The 18,400-nt window shown below is 32.6% G+C and overlaps 1 protein-coding gene across 1 annotated transcript; it reads left to right on the top strand.

The window, feature by feature from the left end:
• Positions 1–5,353: 5,353 nt before the first annotated feature.
• Positions 5,354–7,008, top strand: LOC115999427. Its single transcript, XM_031239278.1, has 3 exons — positions 5,354–5,498; positions 5,669–6,459; positions 6,616–7,008. Exons 1-3 carry the CDS (start codon positions 5,354–5,356, stop codon positions 7,006–7,008), a joined length of 1,329 nt encoding a protein of 442 aa, XP_031095138.1.
• The last annotated feature ends 11,392 nt before the right edge of the window (positions 7,009–18,400 follow it).

Below are 18,400 nucleotides of genomic sequence, written 5' to 3'. Positions count from 1 at the left end.
CTGGAAGCTTTGGATGGGGACGATTTAGCGATTATGATTTATGCGTCGTGAGTGAGTTGTCATTTAACCTAGTACATCCCATAAAACAAGGAAAAACTTTTACTATCTTTGATTCACGGAATAAATTTTAAAAGAATAAAAATGTTATTTCATAGAGAATAAAATAAATAATGAATATAATATAAATTATATTTTATTATTTGGTTCACTTAAAGAATAAATTTAATGAGTTATATTACGACGTTTGGTTGGTTTAACAAATAAAAACGAAATAAATATTCAAATAACATAAATATCCTTCATACGGGATATTTTATAAATATGTGTGTGAGAGAATAACAACAACAGCAATAAAGAAGATATAAATAAGGATATGTGTGTGTATGTATGCGTAGTAATAATAATAATAATAATAATAATAATAATAATAATAATAATAATAAATATTGTTATTATTAATAAATTTATGTATATAGTTCAATAAATATAATGTAATTTATAGAAATAAAAGGCAGACAAACAATGGAATAGATCTATTCTCAGCCTCTTAGGAATGATATTTCATTCACGACCTATTCCATGAATCAAACATATTAAAGTTTTAATCAGAGTTAATACCATAAATGTTTTCAAAAAAAAAAATAGTTAATACCACAAATGGACCTCTAACTATTGGGCTAGTACTCCTTTTAGTTCTCGACTTTCAATTTGACCACAAATGGTCCTCTCACAAATAGTCCTTTATTAATTCTGTTAAGTAGGTGTTAAATTTAAGGGTATTATCCTCAAATTGATATATAATGGTGTTAAAATAAAAATGTTTAGAATTTATCACCAACAAGCATAATTGAAACAATTAACAAATATAAATACTCCTAAATAGAAAAGAAAATACACCTTATTCTCGTAATTATGCGTACAAAATAAAGATTTAATATTAGAGCTATCTGTTTTTAATTTAACCAACAAATTAAAATTGAAGAAATTTTTTTTCAAAATCCTTGCTCCCATAATTTTCATGGTTGTTCATACATGGACGATTAATAGTTTTCACTGTTCATTAATCGATCAAACATTTTGTTTGGGACACAACTAAAGGTTGCCACCTTTGAATTAATTAATATAATTAATCAAGTACAAATTACGAACATTAATCATGAATTTTTATTTAATTTATTCATTTTTCTGATTTGTCACGTCCATTTTGTTTTTATATTTATTAACTTAATGTTTATTAATGTTTGAAACTAATTATGTTATCATATAATTCTCAAAAAAAGTACTCGTAATAATATTAATCAATTCGATGATTTTACCCCTAGATTTAACACATATTTAACAGAAATTTTAACATAGAACTATTGTGGTTAAAAACGAAAGTCAGAGGACTATTTGTGGTCGAATTGAAAGTCGAGGACTAAAATGAGTACTAGCTCAATAGTCAGAGGATTATTTGTGATATTAACTCTTTTAATCATATCAAAGTTTTAAAATTTGCAAAGGCACCCCTGAAATTTTAATAATTGAATCTAACTCACTAAAATCCATCTATTTATATTTGGAATATGCCAAATTCTACCCCTATTAATTTGTTTAAGAAGTATGATATACTTTTCACTTAAAATCACTAAAGTAATTGCAGCGTTTTGATTGTGTTGACAGAACTTATTATAACTACTAGTTCAAACGCGTGTTGCGCGATTAAACCAATGCCCAATGCGTATTTTTAAATTAGTACTCCTTAATTGGTTAAAGTAGTCATATAATAATGAGAGAAAAAAATGCTAAATTAATAAAAATCAAAGAAATAGTCTTGATGCTTATATATTTTTAATAAAACATAAAGAAATTATAAATAACTAAATTACAACTAAAGTAAGTAGAAACAAATAAACTACTTACATGGGAGCAAATGACGTGTCATCATTGTCACTTGTTTGGACACCGGTCCGACCATTTAAAATTCATGTGTAATTGTATTTGTGATCAAGTACTTTATAGTTCATCCGGACAGGTTTGATAATGACATTTGAGATGATGTACCATTTGTTGGTTTGTAAAGTGATAACATACATTCCAATGTCATTATCAAACACTATTGATTGAACCCGAGTTCCTTGCATTTAGATATAGCATTTACAATGATGTTGGTGGTAAACGAGAGCATCTTCATAATAATAATAATAATAATATTAATAATGATAAAAATAAAATAATAATAATAAGGAGAAATTTTTTACTATTTACTTACAGTTTCATCCTCAAGGACGATGAGCATATACTTTGAGAAATATGTTCATAAAGGATGTTATGAAATAATATAATGAGAACCACAACATTACATGCAATGATACAAGTATAGATGAACAGATTATACAATATATATATATATATATATATATATATATATATATATATATATATATATATATATATGTTTACATAACTATATGAGAACCACAACATTACATACAAGGATACAAGTATAAATGAACAGATTATACAATAGATATATTTACATAACGATATTGAAGTTATAATAATTAATCAGTATACCATCATTGATTTTTTTTTTTTTAAAACTGTAATCATTACGAGTACAAATACAAATAATAGAATTAGCATGATAATATTTTGACAATCATACCTATACAATGTCAAGTAGATGGTGCGTTGCAGAATATGTTAGATTTAGTTTTGGGTGAATACCAGTAAGAAGGGGAGGGGTTTATATACTGTTATTTTGGGTAGAATAATGATTTAGTTAGGAATCTATACAAAATTGTATTATAAAACCCTATTAAGACTTCAATATTCTAATTTTAAGTTAGGAATCTATACAGAATTGTATTATAGAATATTGCCAATTTGTTTGAAAACTGCAATAAAGAAACAAATTGCCTAAAGAATTTAATGTTAAACTTCCGTTATATTTAACAGAAAGAATTTGGTAAAATTATAAATGATTAGGATATATTAGGAATTTAATTGGAGGTTGCACAATAAGAAGAACACAAAGTACAATATGTTATAGCAGACTATTACACCGACATTTTTTTAGTTCCAGTTAGGGGTCTAACATTATTGGCTCTTATTATAAGTGTAGAATAGGACTGTAGGACCTTCAACATTTTATATATTTATAGACGTTATTTGTATGAAGAATTAAAGATCTGAGAAAATTGGTTGGTCGAATTTGAGTATAAAAAAAGTGTTTACTATAACAAATGATAATAATATAATATAATATCTACATCTACATATATACATAAAATTATTATAAGAGCCAATAATGTTAGACCCTAACTGGAACTAAAAAAATGTTGGTGTAATAGTATGCTATAACATATTGTACTTTGTGTTCTTCATATTGTACAACTTCTAGTTAAATTCCTGATATATCCTAATCCTTTATAATTTTACCAAATTCTTTCCGTCAAATATAACGGAAGTTTAGAGTCAAATTCTTTAGGTAATTTGTTTCTTTATTGCGGTTTTCAAACAAATTGGCAATTTATTTCTTTCTTTTTTTTGAAGATTGGCAATTTATTTCTTAATAATCACAACATCTCATGTGTTAATTTTCCTAACTTAAAATTAGAATATTGAAGTCTTAATAGAATTCTATAATATAATTCTATATAGATTCCTAACTTAAAATTAGAATACTGAAGTTTTAATGGGATTCTATATTATAATACAATTTTGTATAGATTCCTAACTAAACCATTATTCTACCCAAAACAACAGTATATAAGCCTCTCCCCTTGTATTCACCTAAAACTAAACCTAACATATTCTGCAACACGACATCTACGTGACATTCTATAGGTATGATTGTCAAAATCTTATCATGCTGATTCTATTATTTGTATTTGTACTCATAATGATTACAATTTTTTTTAAATCAATGATGCTATACTCATTAATTAGTATAACTTCAATATCATTATGTAAATATATCTATTGTATAATTTGTTCATCTATACTTGTATCCTTGTATATAATGTTGTGGTTCTCATTATATTCCTCTATAATCAAAGGTTTTTGAATTTATGTTGTGGTTTTCATTATATTATTCTATAACATCCTTTATGAACATATTTCTAATTGCACAAAGATATTAGTCATGGCAAATGCAGTAAAGTTAATTGATATTGACACACAAACTGTGGGCTGGAGTTCTAAAGTTCATGTCATTAAGAAAAACGAACCAAAAAACGCTATTGGAACGCTTGGCAAAAAGTATATGCTCATCGTCCTGAGGATGAAATTGTAAGTAAATAGTAAAAAAATTCTCCATTATTATTATTATTGTTGTTTTTGTTGTTGTTGTTATTACTATTATTATTATTATTATTTTTATTTTTATTAGGAATAAGGGCCAAATTGGCCACTGAACGTAACAGGATAGTGCAATTAGGCCACTCGACCAAAAAAACGTTCAATTAGGCTACTAAACTGCGCAAATCCACCCGGATTCACTAGCTAGCCGGTTCCCACACTTAGTTTCCGGTTGTCCGCTGATGTGGCTGCCAACATGGCAGTCTGATAGTTGTATTCTCTTATTTTCCTTCCAGCGTATAAATCCCCATTCAAAACGACGACAAAGCAAAATCAGATAGGAATCCCAATTCGAAATCCCTTACTCTGAAACAACATCCCCAATTCGAACAAACCCCCAAATCAGAAAGGAATCCCAATTCGAAATCCCTTTGTCTGAAATAAAATCCCCAATTCGAACGAAACCCACAAATCATCAATTTCTGGTGGTTCGTTGGTTCGTTGTTTGAAGAGTTCGCAAGCTTTCAGTTGTTGGTTCGTTGTTTGAAGAGTTCGCAAGCTTTCACTTCGCATTTTCAACTACAGAAGTTGAGGTATGATTTTCTGAGTTCTTTTATAGTTGGGTGTAGTTTTATTGTTTGTTTTTTAGGAAAAGCATGACAGTGTCTGGTGTTTGTAAACTAAAATGGAGACATATGTGGTCCATGGTTGTCTTTTTGTGAGAACTGACTCGTGGACTGGAAAAAAAATGATGCTGTCATATTGGTGTGCATTCTGCAATGGAACATAAAGTCATTCATTGTGGTCCCTAAAGCCTAATATTAAAGCAGAAAAGAAGGTCAGAATGTTAAATGGAATGCTGAGTCATTCATGTGGTCCCTAAACCCTAATAATAAAGTAGAAAAGTGGTTAGATTCTTTAATGTAGCAGATGAATTGTTTGCTGATTATATTGAATGGTGTAATTGTGACAAATGTTGATGAATTGTTTGGTGTTAGGTTGTAATTCTTTATTTCTATTTTTATTTAAAATGCTGAGAATGGATTGTTTGTTGTTAGGTTGCCTAGTGATGGAAAGTGTAGAACTAGTAATACACCATGGGGGGAATTTTGTTAAAGATTCAGAACAGCAGTACATAAATGGGGAGGTTTGGGAAGTTGATATAGACCCAGATTTGCTTTCATGCCCACATTTAGTAAAGTTCATAAAAGAGGGTCAGTATGGAAAAATAGAAACATTGTATTATAAAGCACAACATGAGTCATTGGATAAACTTAGAGTGTTATGGAATGATGCATCTGTGCTACAAATGACTGAACTAGCAATTAGGTTTAGGTCATGTGATATATCTGTGCTACAAATGACTTCCCTGCACTGGAAAAAGGGATGCTATTTGAGGATGCATCACAGTTTAAGAATGCCATGATCAAGTATGCAGTGCATTTTAAAAGGGATATATACTTCTACAAAAATGAGAGTATGAGGGTGAGGATAAAATGTGTTGAGGGGTGTCCATTTGTTTGTCATTGTAGTTGGGAAGAAAGGTATAGGTGTTTCCAGCTTAAAACCTGCCTCCTTGAGCATAGGTGCAACTGCAAATATAAACTGAAATTGGTAACGCAGAAATGGTTGGAAGAAAAATATGAGGACATCATTATCAAAGACCCAACAATGCAACATACCAAGCTCAGGGATCATATTCAGACAGACTTGAAGATTAATTTGACAATCAGTATGGTGAGAAGGGCACAAAGAGCAGTTTTAGAAAGGGTCAATCTAGGTTATTCAGAACAGTTCAAGAGAATAAGAGATTATGCCCAAGAGTGTTTGAACTCTAATCCTAGAAGCACAGTTCTTATAAAGACTACTAGGGTAGTTCCAACAGCACCTTGTACTTTTCACAGACTTTATGTCTGTTTCCAAGCAATGAAAAGAGGGTTTTTAGATGGCTGTAGACCTATAATTGGTTTGGATGGATGCTTTCTCAAAGGGGTTATGAAAGGTGAGTTGTTAGCGGCTGTTGGGAGGGATTCTAATAACCAAATGTACCCAATAGCATGGGCAGTCGTTGAGATAGAGAACACAGATTCTTGGAAATGGTTTTTACAGCTATTGATTCAGGACCTAGGTATTAACAACAGTTGGAATTGGACAGTCATTTCAGATCAACAAAAGGTACTGTTAACTACTTGCATACTGATTTCCAGCTATTGATTCAAAACATTTAATTTATAGTGACAGCTATTGCTACTTGCATACTGATTTCCAGCTATTGATTCAAAACATTTAATTTATAGTGACAGCTATTGCTACTGCCATACTGTTTACCAGTGTACTTGTGTTTTTGTGTATGGTTTAGTTCATGTCATCCAAGAGCTGCTGCCTAATGTAGAACACAGACACTGTGCAAGACAAATACATGCAAACTGGAGCAAGAAACATAGAGGAAAGCTGCTGAAAAAACACTTCGAGCAACAGACAATGGTTGAGCAACTTCGATTAAAGGATGCACAAGCTAAACAAGATTTGGAAAACTACCCTGCAAAATTCTGGTGCAAAGCTTTTATGCGCACTGAAGTGAAATGTGATTCAGTTGATAACAACATGTGTGAGGCATTCGATGGGACAATTGTTAAGCCAAGGAGCAAACCAATAGTGAAGATGTTGGAAGATGTAGACAAGGATTGCAAGATGCAGGAAAGATGTAGACAAATGGCCTGGTAACTTTGGTCCTAGGATAATGAAAAAGCTGAATGAGAACATAGTAGAAGGAATAGGTTGGCATGTTGACTTCAACGGGGATGATGGTTATGAGATCAAGAAGGGAAGACAACAGTTCAAAGTGAAGCTAAAGGGGAAAACATGTTCATGTAGAGCTTGGGACCTCACAGGTATGCCTTGTCCACATGCATGTTGTGCCATTTTTTATCTAGGCAAAGATCCAGAAGAATTCATTGATGAGATCTACTCAAAGGAAGTTTACAATAGGATCTATAGTCACACTATCCAACCACTGAATGGTGAGCTTAGCTGGCCTAGGACCAATTGTGAAGAAATACAAGCCCCTTTACCAAGGCCTATGACTGGAAGGCCAAAGAAAAAGAGAACCTGTGAGCCTAATGAACCCCCAGTTGGAAAAATTTCTAGACAAGGTCGAATTATGACATGTTCAATTTGTAAAGAAAAGTGACATCAAAAGAAAGTTTGCACATCAAAGACTTCACTGCCAGCTACTGCCTCAGTTATTGCTTCTGTTGCAGCCTCAACTAGTATGCCAGCATCTGCTCTATTGCTGCCCCAAGTGCTAGAAGAAATAAACAAAGGAGAAGATCAGGTGGCTTTGGAGTATACATCAACCCAAATACTGGAGCACAAATATTAAATGTAAGTCATTCTTGGCTTCTGCTAATGTAAGTGATTCTTGGCTTCATTAATGAGCATAACTAATCTATTGAGCTTTGTGTATTATGTAGCCTGGAGGCAGAGGACAACAAGTGCTATCAAAAGGAAGGAATGCAGGTGCAGCTGCAAAGAAAAATCAGTAGTGCAACCTTGTGAATGTATTTTGGCTGTTAGTTGTAACTTTTTTTGTAGTAACTGAACACAGAAACTTGTGAATGCTACTGTGAATGCTAGTAAGGGTATTTTGGCTGTTCAGAAATGGTAACTTGTGAATGCTACTATGGTGATTGTAGTTTGTAACTGCTCAGAAATGGTAAAGGTTTATGGTAAAGGTTTATGGTAATGGTTATGGTATAAATTTGCATTTGCTGTTCAGCTTCTGGTTTATGCTTTTGGTTATGGTAATGGTTTATGCTTTTGGTTATGGTAATGGTTATGGTTTAGGCTTTATGAGGTTAATACTGCACTGCCATTCATTTTCATTCAATAAACCTACAAAATACAACCAATAAACTACATGTTCATAAACCTACAAAATACAACCAATACACAACACAAGTTTACACAAGACAGTCAATAAACAAACACTCACTTTCATTCATCAAGAGGTTAATACTGCAACTACAAAATACAAATACATGTTCATAAACCTACAAAATACAAGCAAGTCCAGGTTTACCCATAAACCTAACATTAAACCATACAATTGCAACTACAACTACTACAAGTCCAAAACTTACAACTTTAACAATCTTAATAGAATTATGATGATCAATTGTAGTCAATTTCTTCGTTGCTTCTTCAATACTACCCAATCTTTGCTAGACCACCAACACTTCATCTCTTAAATTTTCAACAATCTTTTTGCACTCCATTAAATCAAATTTGGTAGATTCATACTCTATAGCTCCAAGCCCTTGCATGATATCCTCAACATAAACGAAAAAACCACATCCATTGCCCTGAAAACCACATCCAAGTGGGTAAACCCTAATCAATACTGAAACAAAATATGAAAAAACTAAAGTAAAAAAGCAAACCTTCCAATTTTGACATCCAAAAAATTTTCTTCCGTTATCCCTAGCAATGCATAATGGGGATTTCAACCCACATTTACAATACAAACACGGCTCGTATTGGAGAGTAAAATTCCGATTGGGTATTCTTGGAGAACTTGAAGACGACATTGAATTGGAAAAATCCATTGCGTTTATTGTAGACCTGCGCCTAGGGTTTCTGTAACAATGATTTGATTACAAACGCCTTGGAGCTTGATTACAAACGCCTTGAATGTTGGGAGTTCCTGAATTCGATTTGGTGATTTGAAATCATTGCTACGTCGCTGTGATTTTGCTTCGTCGTTTTGATCGAAGATTTACACGTTGGAATGTTATGCGAAGGAAAATAAGAGAATAAAACTATCAGACTGCCATGTTGGCAGCCACATCAGCGGACAACCGGAAACAAAGTGTGGGAACCGGCTAGCTGGTGAATCCGGGTGGATTTGCGCAGTTTAGTGGCCTGATTGAACTTTTTTTGGTTGAGTGGCCTAATTGCACTATCATGTTACGTTCAGTGGCCAATTTGGCCCTTATTTCTTTTTATTATTAGTTGCATGGAACAACTATGAATTCCACATATCAATAACCGCTTATAAGATGAAGAATATACAATACAATTGAGGTCTCAATCTTATACACAACAAGGCAAAAACATGGTATCATATACCATAACATCATTGCACGAATCATTCTCATTCACTACCTCCAGTAAACAAGATGCAATAAAGACACAACCAGCAAAAAGGAAACTCGATTTCACTAAAGATAGAGAAGATGAAGATAATTCCGAGCCTCAGCAAATACGCACTAAGAAAAATTAATTTACTCTGCTCAAATTAGTACTCTTTATCCAATTGTTTTCTTCCATTGGTTGATCACTATAGATAGTCATCTATAGTTAGTGGTTTATTTGTTTATACTTACTTTAGTTGTAATTTAGCTATTTATAATTTAGCTATATTTTATTAAAATATATACATATCGAGATTATTTATTTGATTTTTATTAATCATTTTTTCTCTCTCATTATTATATGACTACTTTAATCAATTAAGGAACACTAATTTAAAACTACGCATTGGACATTTGTTTAATCGCGCAACGCGCGTGTGATAACTAGTAAAATCTAATAAGAGCCAATAAAGTTAGTTCCTTAATGGGAACTAAAAAATATTGGTGTAATTGTTTGTTGAAATGAATGGCTCATATTATTTTAATTTTGTTATTTTTTTTTATGATTTTTCCTTCTTTACCCTTTATTATATTATTTCTTCCCTTAAACATCTTCACATCCCGTTAGTATAAACTTTTGTAACAGACTATTCCATTAAATATTTATTATTTTTAACTTACTCATTGATTTCTATAAGAGAGGTCTTAGGTTTGAACCTCATCCAAATCAGAGTTACATAATTGTTAAACATATACTACTATGAATATGTTATAATATATTTTAAAAAATAAAATATAAAACTTAACATAAATTTTGGTTAAATAATTATCCCGACTAAATACATAACATTCAAAGTTGAGCATCAAAGATTATAAATAAGGAACCTTGAAAATCATTTTCTTGCATTTTTTAAAAAAGAGTTTTTTTTCCAAAATTGTCCCTCGACTATTGCTCATTCTCAATTTTGCATTTCAACTTTTAATTGCACCAAATGTGGTCCCTCGACTTTCAAAAACTCACCCAATTCGGTCCTCCGTTACATATTCCATATAATCAGTGTTAAAATGAAGGGCATTTTCGTCCATTTACCTATTGTTAGCCTAATAAACATTGAGAAATAGTTGAGGGACCATTTTGAGAATAGTCGAGGGACCATTTTGAGAAAAATTCTTTTATTTATTTCATTTTTGTTTATTTCCTTGAATGCAATTAGGTTTTGTGATTTCAATTTCATAAGATGAGTAGCTAATTTCATTGAGTGATTGAATTGTGCAATGTTGTGAATGCCTAGTGTTGATCTTCAATTCTAATTTGTGAAAGTTGATGCATTCTATTTTGGAATTCTATTCTTGTTCCTTGATTGTAGCTTTGATTTGATTCTAAGAGTTTTTGGCCAATCTCTTAGAAGATTAATGCCTTGATCTAAGCATGAGAGTATTGAGGTTAGCTTTTGCAATCTTGATTCCTATGAAAATCGAAGTGTAGATTAGTAGGAAGGTGTTGAAGCCAAAGTGTTCGATGAAATGCCTTTAATGCTTTTGGTTGCCTAATAAGTATTCCTAAGCTAGAGAGCCCTAGTACACTAGTTGTGGAAAGGAATTGAGAATAAACACCCTTGAATAGCCAAATTAGGTGAATCAATATTCCCTTGCATAAGTCACACGGTGAGGCATCTCAACTGAGCATGATTCATTCCCTTGCTTCATTCAATTGATTGTTTCATTCTTTGTTTACTCTAATTGATCAAACTCTTTACCAACCAATGTTTTTTACTTTGTGCACCATGACAACCTCCCAAATTCCACAATGCATTCATTTGACTAATAGCTAAGTAATCTTCCGGTTTACCTTCTTCGAGAACGACACTCGGGGAGTTTATCTCTTCGTTTTATTCTTTTAATACTAGCATCCATCCACCACTAAACTAACATGTATCAGTAGACACATTATTTTTAATAATTTTGATTTAATTAAATTATACCTTAATTATATAAATTCTACATAATAATTTTAGTATACTACACGTGACACAATAATTACTATAAATAATGTTTAATTATTGTCAATTTGTATTCAACAATAAAATTTATAGTTAATTTTTAAGTCAATTATAAAATCTTTTGTACTATGGGCACATTATTTTTTAATTATTTGGGTTTAATAATATTATATATTATTTATAAAAAATCCAAAGCAAAATTTTAGTACTACGGATGTGATTAAGAATTATTTTAATCGGTGCTTAAGCGCGATTTTTGCAACACTGATAATTAATATTATTGCCTAATAATTATTTATGGTAATTCTCATCACCTTCATCCATGTAATTTTTTGATAATCTATATACATATGTTTATACATAGTGATTGATTGTCTATGAACATAAAAAGAAAAAAATAAAAGTTTATGAGTATTTATGAAATTTATGGAACTTATTCTAAAACTTGATAGGAATAGTTTGTATGTTTAGATAGAGTGAAAAAGTTTGTAAAGAAAGTTAAAAATTTTGAGGTTGGATTGCGCGATTTTAAGTATTTATAATTGTGAGGAAAGAAAATGTATAGAAATTCTAATTTGATAGGGTTTAGGGTTTAAGGTTTAACGTTGAGAGGTGATGCGGTTGATGATTTGAAGAATTAGACAAAGGGAACACCAACCATTCTTTGTTGAGAGCTACTGCCATAGCGGAAATCGAACTCCTGATGTCACAACTGCTTATTATTCTAGACCACTCCATTGCGAGCCTTCAAAACGGACTAGAGGTCTACTGGACAAGAAGATAGAAGATAACTAGGGGAGGAAGCCAAAAGACGTAGCCTCATTCAGTAAGCGGCAAACCAACCAGTAAGATTCTACTACATTCAAGGAACAAATGTTCCATGGTTTCTGATGTTATTCCACACAGAGGGAAAAGAGGACTAGTATCAACATGTTTATTAAGCAAATTCGTTACGCTCTTACCATGGAATGGCCACAATAACGCCAAATAAAGTTAAGAACCTTTGGGGGAATTTCTAGGCGCCACTGTAACACCCCAATTTTCAACTCTTACATTTATTACAAATCTGTAACAATACATCAGCGGAAGCTTACATCTTATCAACAGAAAACTGGGTGCTACCGCCACACCTAGAGTGAATTCTATCACCTCTTGACAAACTCCACTCTAAGTGCACAGGCTAAACTTACAACATCGACATCCACTTCCATCTTGTTTAGAGTTCATCGGGCTACTGGAGTCCACAGTAATCTGCATCTAATAAAGGACACAATGAAGTGTAGTTAGCACGACGGCTAAGTAAGGAAATCCATTTGTCACTTAAAAGTAGACAAAGGTTTGAAAACATAATCATTTGGAAAATAGTATATCGTTCAGNAGGATTTCTAACACCTTAGGAAGCAATTTTGGATCCTTTCCCCAATTTTCACCTTAAAACCTAGGTTCAAAATCAACACCATAACATCATGTATCAAGAAATTAAACATAGATTCATAACCTAGGAAGGATTACAAAGCTTTCTACCGAATAAAATTGGAATCTTACCGAATAAATTGGAAGTTTAGAAGGATTTGGCTATGGAACTTTGGAAGAAAAAATGGTGGAAGATGATCACACCTCTCTCTCTCTCTTTTTGGCATTTGGGGAAGAAAAGGGAAAAAAAAAATTCCTTTTATATTTAATCCCAACTTATGGGATAAGCTTTAGGAAAAAAATAATAAAATAATAAAATATCTCCACAACATATCAGTTGTGGTCCAAACAGATAAAGTTTCGGTGGAAAATAATCCAGAAAGAATAATTTTCGAAACCACAAATTTATTCCAGTCAAAAGCTCCAAAATGGGCTAGGTTCGGTACACTGCGGAAATTTCGCGGTGTACGATCAGAAATAAATTTCGACCCTTATAGCTCATCCAATTTCAACTTAACTAAGCAGGAAGTTCATACTTAGTCATAACATGCCTAATCATCAATTTTTAAGGAAATCCGAGCTGAAAATTCGTCCTCGAAAATTTTACGGTTCGTGACCGGCACGAACGATCGCAGCTTAATGACAACTATACCTCCGTATAAAAATTCCCTTGACATATCGGGAGATCATCTTATGAATGTCATAGCCTAAAGATATATTTTCCGACCCTTAGACTTATCGGAAAGACGAGGGGTTACAGCCACAACTAACTCTAGGCCGAGAAGGACTGCGGCGGGGTATGGATCGCTCCCCTTAGTAGTCGATACCCAAGCTTTACTGAATATAATCCCTGAAGGTCTCCTCTCCAACACCATTGATCCTCCAAGTAAGTGGCTACCGGAATTTTCCTTACTAATTCAACATCACAATCAATGAACATTTCTTTCAGCAAGTCCACATCCTAGTATTTTGTTGTTGGATTTATCAGTACATCAACCGTAGCTTGACCATGGTGAGTAGATACTGGCGTTTCCATAAAACAATTAAAAGCATCTTGGAAACCAGGGTTGAGACCATATTTTCGTGTTCCTCCCGTTACCGACTCTGCGGGAACAGTTGCGAGCTAGTAGAGATTGTTTTGCTATGATGGATCTCCAACAGAAGCTAGGATTAGCTCTAAGCTGCGCAGTAAGAAAATTACCACTGGGGAAGTTGTTGGGAATGATAAGAACAATGTATGTACGAAAGGAACAAGCAAAGAATGTTGTAGTAGGAAGGTTATGAAGAAGATACGTAGCTTCTGTGTCGTGTTACAAAACACTTCCTTAAAAGCTAATTTCCGGCGACGGTACAGTCAAGAACCCGGATAGCTTTAGACCTGTAGCACAAAAGAGGCTGGGCGTGCTTGCACCAGCTAACGCAACCAAACCTTTTAGATTATGCTCAGACGTAGGTGAAAGAAGGGAAAGACGGAATGTAGTTTCATGGTGTCACCTTGAACGAAAACTTGCATGGTATTTATATTGCAATAGTTCAACAACCTTCAGCTAAATAAGGATCATGGTTCTATATGATCCCATGTCTACGAACAAGAGAAACGGAAGCCAAAAAAAATAGGAAGAAAAATTAATTCTGCGTTGAACAAGCCTTTCCCTTTTTAAATGTATTCCAACAATCTCCACACATTTAAAAGAAAGGCTGAACCTGATAACGTTTGAGCAACACACAAAATCTTAATGTCAGTGACTTAATATCTTGAATTGACATGTAGTGACATCGAGTAATTTTTTCCCAGAGAGTGAAACAAGTCTTGAACTCGTCGATTGGATAAATTTTGAACTTAAATGCATATACTAGCTTTAACACATTCAGATTTTGCATAAGTCAACCTCTTTGACTTTTAAATTTCTTGAATCCCACTCTGTCAAGTCTATCTCAACATAGATCACCTTTTTTTAAGGCTACAGAGTTATTCATGCCATTTCTCTTCATCAGATTTATGTGAGTCTTTTCATGATTTCGATTAACCATAAGTGGTATTTATCATGAATTCCTCACCTCACTGATTTCAAGCCCATCTCCCTTGACGTCTCAAGGGTAGCTTTTCGATTTAGCCTTTTTGTGAGAGGATCTACAACATTCCTCTCAGATTTCACATATTCCATCGTGATTTTTTCGGTTATAATCAACTACCGTACAGACTCATGTATGACTCTTATGTGTTTTCTCTTTACATTATAAACACTATTCTTTGCAACACAAATGATAGTTTGTGAATCATAGTGCAATAGCACAAAAAGTGTTAGACACCCGCACAATGGCACATCTGCCAATAAATTTCTAAACTACTTTGCTTCTTGGTTTGCTATTTCATAGTTGATCTTAGCTATACACGACTGTTTTGTCGATTTCCATGATATAGTTGTTGATTGATATATTTTCTGCAAGCGCACAGAGTCAATCACAGTATAAATTCCTGGAGTATTCCATGGTCGATCCAACGAAAAACACAATTAACTATTGTTTTGAATAACCAATTTTGTTTATAAGAGCAAGACACTAATAAAAGAAATTCACGTAATAAAAAGAATATTTATGAGTTTAAAATTAAGAAAATTTCTAATTGAGAAAAGACTAGAGATTTGGGTTCACCTATTAGATAATTAACTAACCATCCTAAGTACTGATTCGTGCGATTATAGTGATGATTGCTCCATTTATATCCTAATACTCCGTCGAGCTACTAGGTTGTATTCAATTAATTGTGATCATCAGTCGATATCTCACCAACATTAATTGAACCCATTAAACAACAACCAAAACTCACCACAAATACCTAAAGCTATGTCTAGTTTAGGTCAAGTGTGTTTATCTTACGAGGTCCAGGTTCATAATTCACCTGTCAGTTCTTCTTATAAACCCTAAAAATGGAAATATGCAATGGCCAATCACACAAACCACAACTAAAATACATAAGATAAATATAATCACAATTCAACTATTTAATTGAAATTAGAAGAATCAAACCTAGAAAGTAGTCAATTAATCTAATGTAAGGCTAATTCAAATCCCTAATTAAAGTTTTAGACAATAATCATAATTAAATACATAAACTGTTCAAGAAGTTTAGCATATCAAAAGCAAATATTAATATGAAAATTTAACCTAACAATGAACAAGAGTAAAACAGAGAGTGATTCAAGCCTAAAGGAACGATAACCGCAATCGAAGCTCGAAAATCTCCTGCGATGAGGTTTCAAAGCTCTTCTCCTCTTCTTTGGGATTTCCTCGCCGATGGTCCTCGCTGCCACCAGGTTTTCTTTTTTTTCCAGTGTTGTTCTCTGTCTCCGTCCGTGTTCTACCGTCCCCAAAACCAAATTAAAACCCCAATTAATTTGCCTTGTTTGTTGCAGTGTTGCGCCCCTCCAAGAAAAAGAAATACATTAAAAAATCCAATAAAAGTAAAGTAAAAAAAAATACTTATAACCTAATGACAGAAGTTAATTAAACCCAATTATTAAATTACTAATTTAAAACTAAATGTATAGAGCTACCAAATAAATTTAATATTATAGTTAAACTAAAAACTCCTATTTATATTAATAAAAATGCAACATTAGCCTAATATTTATTAAAACCAATATAAAGTAGTAACTTATAAATAAATAAGATATTTATAATAAGATCAACACTAAAATTTAATTTATTAATGCACAACACTTACTAAAATTACTCTAAAAATGTCTAGAAATTAAGCTTATCAGTTGTTCTGCACATAGTGAACACATATCCACTATCATCATCACCATGATTGATCAGGTTTGCATCACACAACCCTTCTATTATTGTTGGGAACCCTGCATAATCAAGACCCCAATTCATGGTGCCTTTTAGGAAGATTAGACTCCCAATTATTTTGACATACTCTTCTTGAGATACGCTTACCTCCAAATTCTTAGCTAATTTGATACTTGGATCATAAGGGGTTTTAGCCGGAATTACATCATAACTATTAAATTTCTTTAATAGTTTCTCCGTGTATTGACTTTGTGATAGATGATAACCCTTGTCAGTTTTTGTAACCTTTACCCCAACTATAACATTGGTTTCACCCATTAGACTTTATAGTTAACACATAGATTTATTTTTGTCTCATTAATATCATTGATGCTTGAATTGAAAATCAACATCTAATCTCACAACTTTAGACTCAATCTCATTAGTATATAAGCAGACATCTGACCGGTTAACAGTGTAACCTAGGTTTAATAAAGTTTTATGAAACTTTTCATACCATTGTCATGTAGAGATTTTTGAGTCTACATACCTTTCCTTCCTGGCCAGAATCAACACATCCAGGAGGCTGTTCCACATGGATTTCTTCTTCTAAATCACCATTGAGGAATGATATTTTCACATCTATTTGATGGGCTATCAACCTGTGTAAAGAAGCTAAAGCAAGCAAAGCATGGATGGTTGCAAATTTGTTGCAGGTGAATATGTATAAGGATAGTTTTCACCAAATCTCTAAGTGTAGCCATTAGCTACAAGTTTAGCATCTTCAATAGACCTATCTAAACTTAATTTTATTTTGAAGAACTATTTCCAACCAGTTGGTTTACACCCCATATTGTTGGAAAATTAGGCTAATAATGTGAAATTAATGAAATATTATGTCGTGGTATAACCATTGTCCCTTTAGTTGTGACTTGAGATTAGATAATCAATCTCTCTGTTAGATTGGAGACTTATAGGGAAGAGGTTTAAGGAGCTAATTACCCCCACAATGCACTTACAAATACTTTTCTCAAAAGTTCTTGATTTCTTCCTAGATTAGTCTTTATTAGTGCCCAACATTGGCTCATTTGTAGACTGAGTTTTGCAAATTTGCCTTGTGAAACTTTTATAGCAGCTTTGCACTTAATTAATACATATTCAATAGTTGACTATCTTTCAACAGACTTGGTTACCTCAAACAACCATGATTATCCTTCAAACTAGAATAATAAGTCTTCCAAGATGACTCAATCAAGATTTTAAAAATATTATATATAGATACTCATTACTTGTAAGTCAAATAAATAATGTTGTTTTCATGCTACTTCAAGTTGAACAACATAATCATGGATTTCACGTAATATTCTTGAGAGAAATTAGTCTCATGTCCAAAGCATATATTCGGATTGCATTTATTAGAGAATAATAAATTGCAACAAGGTGAATTCGACATGTATAATTTTAACATTCAAAGTTATCTCAACTTCACCATTTTTCCTTCACTTACAGAAGTCCATAACTCATATATATCATTGACTTTAATGCAAATAATACAAAATTCATATTTATTCTCAAAAGGACAAATAGACTCTAGTTATTTATAACATGATAATTTAAGTCAATGCTATTATTACACCACTTAAGCAATATTCTATTTGCAAGGCTTAGATTTTTAACATCATGTGAAAGTCAAAATTTTTTCAAGTGAGGGTCAAGTGGCGTTTTAACTAGCCTGCATGATCAACACCATACTTCTTAAAAACTCCCAGGTTGAATGATGAAACCGAAGCT

Source organism: Ipomoea triloba, chromosome 12 (assembly GCF_003576645.1).
Source record: "Ipomoea triloba cultivar NCNSP0323 chromosome 12, ASM357664v1".
Taxonomy (NCBI): Eukaryota; Viridiplantae; Streptophyta; class Magnoliopsida; order Solanales; family Convolvulaceae; genus Ipomoea; species Ipomoea triloba.
Note: the sequence above shows the minus strand (reverse complement) of the source record. Positions and strands in the feature narration are given on the sequence as shown.

Bases quoted from the DNA above. Each gene is read 5' to 3' on its own strand.
- LOC115999427 (XM_031239278.1), top strand. From the start codon at position 5,354: ATGGAAAGTGTAGAACTAGTAATACACCATGGGGGGAATTTTGTTAAA. The intron at 5,499-5,668 runs GTCAGTATGGAA...CACTGGAAAAAG, and splicing joins AGTAAAGTTCATAAAAGAGG to GGATGCTATTTGAGGATGCA. The intron at 6,460-6,615 runs GTACTGTTAACT...ACTGTTTACCAG, and splicing joins TCATTTCAGATCAACAAAAG to TGTACTTGTGTTTTTGTGTA.